Source organism: Rhodamnia argentea, chromosome 9, assembly GCF_020921035.1.
Source record: "Rhodamnia argentea isolate NSW1041297 chromosome 9, ASM2092103v1, whole genome shotgun sequence".
NCBI classification, from domain to species: Eukaryota; Viridiplantae; Streptophyta; class Magnoliopsida; order Myrtales; family Myrtaceae; genus Rhodamnia; species Rhodamnia argentea.
The window spans coordinates 1,187,407-1,193,812 of record NC_063158.1 but is presented as its reverse complement, the minus strand read 5'-3'; the positions used below and the strand labels follow the sequence as shown (position 1 = coordinate 1,193,812).

General features: G+C 40.1%; 1 protein-coding gene across 1 annotated transcript; it reads left to right on the top strand.

The window, feature by feature from the left end:
• The first annotated feature begins 1,785 nt into the window (after positions 1 to 1,785).
• LOC115740810 (WD repeat-containing protein YMR102C) lies at positions 1,786 to 6,190 on the top strand. The gene is given in 9 exon segments (XM_030674403.2): positions 1,786 to 2,108; positions 2,467 to 3,174; positions 3,176 to 3,682; positions 3,781 to 3,871; positions 3,974 to 4,131; positions 4,212 to 4,263; positions 4,924 to 5,003; positions 5,090 to 5,183; positions 5,288 to 6,190. Coding segments are annotated over 8 exon segments (2,247 nt in total). The 5' UTR covers positions 1,786 to 2,108; positions 2,467 to 2,496; the 3' UTR covers positions 5,875 to 6,190.
• Positions 6,191 to 6,406: the final 216 nt, after the last annotated feature.

Genomic DNA, 6,406 nt, shown 5'->3' with positions numbered 1-6,406 from the left:
ATGAAAATGCTGGCCATGAATGTGTTGCATAGCCCTTTTGAGATTGTCACGTCAACAACTATTCTACCATGCCAAATTGCACTTGGTAGCTCAAAACAGAGCAAGAGCGCCAGTGGTGCGGCATCCAAAAAATAGATGATCTATAGAATCTTAGCGACAGCCACAAAAAGCGCATACACCTTGCAAAATTCTATGGTAATTGAGCAATAATACTTGAGTTGGTAACCTATTCAAAGTAATAAGCCAAAGGTGAAAAGAGTGCCGAGGAGCGATGAAACGGTCCCAAATAAAAGAGTGCCAAGGCACAATTTGCCCCTTGCATCGGATGAGGTTATTTCAAGAATTGCATAAAATATTATTTTTGCCCTCTCCTTTGTGCTTTTCCATCTCTTAAGAAAATTGCTGTTCTAAATTACGTAGAAAAAAAAGAGTAAATCAAAAACATTCATTCTAACAAGACAGTAAAATGAAAAATTTACCACTATCTACCGTCGCAAAAAATGCATTTCCTTCTTCTTCTTTTTTTTTAATGATCCAAGATCCGCTAGTCGTAATCGAGCTTCGTCCTTTCCGACGGCGACTATACTTGGAGGGAGGCTAGCCCCGCAGCCCATCAGCAAGAGCCCCTACTTAAGTCCGAAAACGCGTTGGGAGAATTTCGAACCCGTGACCGTGGCTTACGCGGGCGCCAAATGGTTCGATTCTCACCAAACCCTTGACTGCATTTCCTTCTTTGGTATTCGTTAAAATCTCCTAAATACTTCAAAGAATTAAATGAGCAACTTATATCTGCTTGTTTATCGTTGATAATTATTGATTTTCAAATATGGCTTGAAAGTCTATAGAACATTTTATTTTAAAATTTAAGTGACAAGCAATGGAATCGATGAAGTATAAGGAAAAATTCCAAATAATAGCACGAAGTAGACATTATTTCAAATAATGGCATGAAGTGTTGTCATTATTTCAAAGAAGGCCCGACCGAATGACATTTTTCGTCATTTTATTCTTTTTTGAATCTTTTTTTCCTTTTTTATTTTTATGTTTTCCTTTCCTTTTCTTTTTTTCTTTTTTGACCATCATCACCCTCACCCAACGCCCGGCCTTGCCTTCACCTAGGTTGGGCGAGTGAGGGCAACCCTTGGTAGATCCGGCAAGGCGGCTCTCGCCTGAGTCAAGTGACTTTCGCCGGTGGCCCAAGGAGGGAAGAGGGAAAAAATCAAAAATAAAAAAAAAGTAAATGACGAGAATGTTTTTGGTTAGACTCTTATTTGAGAAAATGATAACACTTCAGACCCTTATTTGAAATTTTTTCGGATTCTAATTATAAACTGGTTAATCCGATGGGGAAAAGCCAACAAGGATAAGGATAAGTATATTGGAATTCCTGAAACTTGTTACGAAAATACACTTGAGTTTTAAAACTTTTAAAAAGTGCGGTAAAGTTCTACAATTTGTCACAAAGTGCAATTGAGCCCTACATTTTTTTAAAAAGTGCAATTAAGTCAAAAAACTTGTCGGGACAGTGCGATTGAGTCATAAAACTTTTAAAAAGTGAAATCAAGTCTTAAAACTCGTAAAATAAGTGAAATCAAGTCATTTAGTTCATCGTACTTTTTTAAAGTTTTATGAGGAGTCAATTATATTTTCTGATAAATTTTAGTACTTAATTATATTTTTTAAGAAATTTTAAAATTTAAATACATGTCTGTGATAAGTTTTAAGGTGTCCAATTATCCTAAAAAGATAAAACGAGTTGAGTAATGGATGTAAAATAGAGTGTAGACAAAGAACATAGAGACTTCCGTCAAAAAGACAAACTAGAACCACCTCCAACCTCTGGGACCTTCCTTTCCCTTTGTGCACTAACGCTAATACCGAGGCCATTTTCGTTTTGCCTCTTTTCCAATTCATCCTCTCTCTCTCTCTCTCTCTCCTATTTTTTTAATCTCACCTTCGTTTTGTCCGGGGTAATGGATTCTTTGCCTCCTCATGCGGGGCTTCGGTAGAGAGCGAGAGCGAGACAGAGGGGTGGAATTTCAGAAGTGGAAATCCCCATGGCTGTGTCGACTTCTGGGCTTCGACCCGAATCCATTTTTGATTCCCAGGTGAGCAAAAAAGGAATACTTTTCCCTCTTTTGTGGATTCTCATGTTTCCCTCTTCTTCTTGATTTTTTTTTTTTTATTGGTGGGCTGTCAGTTAGAGTGATGTTCTCGCTCGTTGCGCTTCTATCCATTTCTTTCTGTAGTTGAAGGACCAATTTTTTCGTTGCTTAGGTACTTGTCTGTAAACTAATCAGTCAAGATCTGTGTACCGAGCTCTTTTTTCACGATTACTGATTTCATTTTTGCGGGTGCATTTTTTTTTTTTTTTCAGTTCCGGTTCAATTGAGAATTTAAGCTTCAGTGGGATGCGGAAATTTTCTTAATTTTCCCTGTTTTTTTCTTGTTGTTTGGGTGGATCAGGTCCTCATGGATTGAAAACAAAAAAGGGCCATGGGGAATTACAGTGAAGAGGACGACGATACGTACTTTGATGCCCTTGAGGAGACATCCTCTGTTTCGGATCGGAGTTTAAACTGCTCTGATTGTTGTAGTTCAGGTTCCAGGTTTGATGAGAACGTTTTGGATAGTTTAGGGTTCGAGTTTTGGACTCAATTTCCCGAGAGCGTGGGGGCGCGCCGCAATCGGTTCTTGATGCTGACAGGGTTGAGAATAGAGGAGAATTCAGTTGATAAGGAGGATATATTTCTGCCATCTCGTAATGAAATTGAGGTGGATACATGTAGAGTAACAGAAGATGGTGGGGCAGTTCAGAGATCTTTGGATTCATATTCCCGGATTTCACTGATTCAGTCATCTGCATCCACTTGGTCTAATCAAGTAGTTGAACCATCGGGCGGTGGCTCGCTGGTCAGCAGTTTCGGGGGTAGAAGTAAGGATTCTGATGATTCAATGGAATTTGAGACAGGTGGATTGGTCCAGAGTCGAAGAAACATGCGATTAAGCAAAGCTGGTTCAGTTAAGTCGGGAAGCATTGAAGAATTGAGGAGAATAGTCGCATCTTCTCCTTTGGTTCACCCGGTGTTGCATAGGAAATTAGAGTATGAAAGGGAATTAGTTGAAACTAAACAAAAAATGAGGGCTGGCTGGTTGAGGAAATTTGGCACTGCCGCATGCATTGGTGGCAAGACACAGAGACGCATGGCCAAGCCCTGATGATCTTGAAATAACGACAGGGGTGAAAATGCGGAGAATTCGTGCACATTCGTCTAGAAAGAAGTACAAGGAATTGTCATCCCTTTATGCTGCACAGGAATTTCTGGCACATGAGGGGTCAATTTCGACAATGAAGTTCAGTATGGATGGGCAATACTTGGCAAGTGCTGGTGAAGACACAGTAGTGCGAGTTTGGAAGGTGACTGAGGAGAATAGATCACAGAGGGTCGATATTGCAAATGTGGATTCTTCCAGTTTATATTTTGCTCTAAATGAATCCACGCAGTTGGCGTCGCTCAATACGAATAAAGACCACATTGGTAAAGCAAAGTCATTTGGGAGATCGTCAGACTCATCTTGTGTCATTTTACCCTTAAAGGTCTTCCGGATTACAGAGAAGCCTTGGCATGAGTTCAAGGGACATAATGGGGAGGTCTTAGACCTCTCCTGGTCTAGTGAAGGGGTTAGTAGATTTTTGAAGCTACGATTAGACCTTTAACTTTCTTAAGTATGGTAGAATTCCTCGGTTATGGTTTAATTGTCTGATTTTAACTGGTGTAGTATTTGCTGTCATCCTCTACTGATAAGACCGTCCGTTTGTGGAGGGTGGGATGTGATGGATGCCTGAGAGTATATTCTCACAATGATTATGGTGAGCTTCTTTTCTGCGTGTGTATGTTTTTCCTTAGGAGTTGTGTTTTATTATTGCTTAGAGGAGTCGCTAAGGATGCTGACATGTTTTCTTTACTTGCAGTTACTTGTATAAGTTTCAACCCTGTTAATGGCAATTTCTTCATTAGCGGGTCTATAGATGGAAAAGTACGCATCTGGGATGTGTTTGGTGGTCAGGTTGTTGATTACATTGATAGTAGGGAAATTGTCTCTGCAGTGTGTTATCAATCTGATGGAAAGGTTGGGTATATTTTTGTGCCTTTTCATGGTAAACATCATATTGAATCGTTTCTAACAGGATTTAGGTTGATTCGTTGCAGGGAGCCATTGTGGGTACCATGACGGGCAATTGCCGCTTTTATAGTATTGAAGGTATTCATCACTTTCCTAACCAGAAGTTCTTCAACAAAGGCAGTTGACATTAGATGAATTGCCAATGAGTAGCAATGTTTTGTTGTTAGCTGCTAATGGTGGTAATTTATTTCGACCATTTTGATTTGCTTGCTTTTCTGCAGCATTTGCAGATTTTGTTTTTAGTTTTTGATAGCATTTTGACATGGAACTGGACTAGAGAAAGATGCAAGGAAACAAAAAATTGGTCAGAGATTGTCTGGAATTAGAACATAAACCCGGCACTGAACCAAAATTTGTTTGATTTTGTGTTGCAGTTGGAGGTTGTATCTGTTTTAGTGTTAGTATGCATGGTCAAAACTTCTGCCCAGTACAAGTCTTTAAGTTTTTTTTTTTTTAGTGGGAAGTATATGAGAAGTTCAATGACTCAAGCATCTGATTTACATTACATGTACTTTTGTGAAGGGAGGTGTCTGATATATGAATGATTTTTGGCAGTTCATCAATAACAGAATTTTAGCTGAGTTCAGGCTTCCACTTTACTTTGACTTAATACTTATTTTCAGTTGTTCTCTTCCTTAACCTGAACCATGAATGAGGCAAATTACCTATTGGAACATATCACTAAGGTTTTGCAAAAAAAGAAGAAAACATATTTCAATTCTGCCTGCTGTTTGTCAGGTAATCATTTGCAAATGGATGCACAAGTATGCTTACATGGTAAGAAGAAGTCTCCTGGCAAGCGAATAACTGGTTTTCAGGTAGTGAACTTTTCCGCTTTCACTTGTCATTCAAATTCTCATTGCTTCCGATTTAGATATGGAACTAATGAAATTTTAGTGATCAGTTTCCTCCCAATGATCCCGACAAAGTGATGATCACATCTGCTGATTCTGTAATTCGAGTATTAAGTGGTGTGGATGTAATCTGCAAACTCAAGGGTGAGTTTTCTGGAAGATATATGCAGTGTCTATATAGATTATTTGACGGTTAGTCAACTTTACGAGTTACAAATGTAAACTGACTTTTATTTTCTTGATTTAAGGCCTTCGAAGTTCGGGGGGACCAATTATTGCGACTTTCACATCAGATGGGAAACACGTAATCTCAGCAAGTGAAGATTCAAATGTCTACATCTGGAACTATGCCAGTCAGGACAAGACTTCATCCCGGGTGAAGAACATAAGGTCTTGCGAGAGTTTCTGGTCCAGCAATGCCTCTGTTGCTTTACCCTGGTGCGGCATGAGAACTGTGCCTGAAGCACTTGCACCACCTTCACAAAGTGAAGAGGGCAGAGCGAGTTGTGCGGAAAACGGAGAGTATCATCATAGGCTGGAGGAATATTTCCAGAAAATGCCTCCATATTCCCCAGACTGTTTCTCTCTCAGCCGCGGATTCTTCCTGGAGCTCTTGCCAAAGGGATCTGCAACTTGGCCGGAGGAGAAATTATCTGATTCTAGCCCAACTATGGTCTCTTCTCAAGCAATTTCCAAACTGGAATACAAGTTTCTGAAGAGCGCGTGCCACAGCGTATTGAGTTCTTCTCACATGTGGGGCCTGGTGATCGTGACTGCAGGCTGGGACGGACGGATCAGGACATATCACAACTACGGATTACCTGTACGTTCTTGAAATCCCGATTAACCTCAAATTATGAAGGCAATGAGTTTGGTCGTTGCACTTTTCTTAGTTTTACCCTACGAAGGACACATGATGCTTAAGTCCAAGGGGTTTGCCTCAAGTGTATAAGTATGCCCCTAATAGATTATGCCAGAGTGTAAGTATGTATAGGGCATTTGTCACACCATTCCAAGTGGCAATGTGGCTTTTGTATCTTCAACTGAAATCCACCCATGACTTGCCGACCGCCGACCGGCATGGGGAATTTTGCCCATGTTCTGGAGATGTGTATAAGGGTTTAATCAATATGATTCTTTAATTTTTTTTTTTTTGGTTTTTGGGCAAGGACATTGTCATCTTGTAATGGTGCAGTTTCACGTGACGTTTGGGCCCATGTGGTTGGCAATTTGTTTCATGCATCATATGGCTAGATGGGGTAGGGTTTCAAGAGGCAGATTGTGCCTTTCTTCACAAAGAATTATGCATGAAAATATGATGAGTGGACGTCTTCAGTGGGAAGTAGGGAATAGGATGTTGTGGTGGG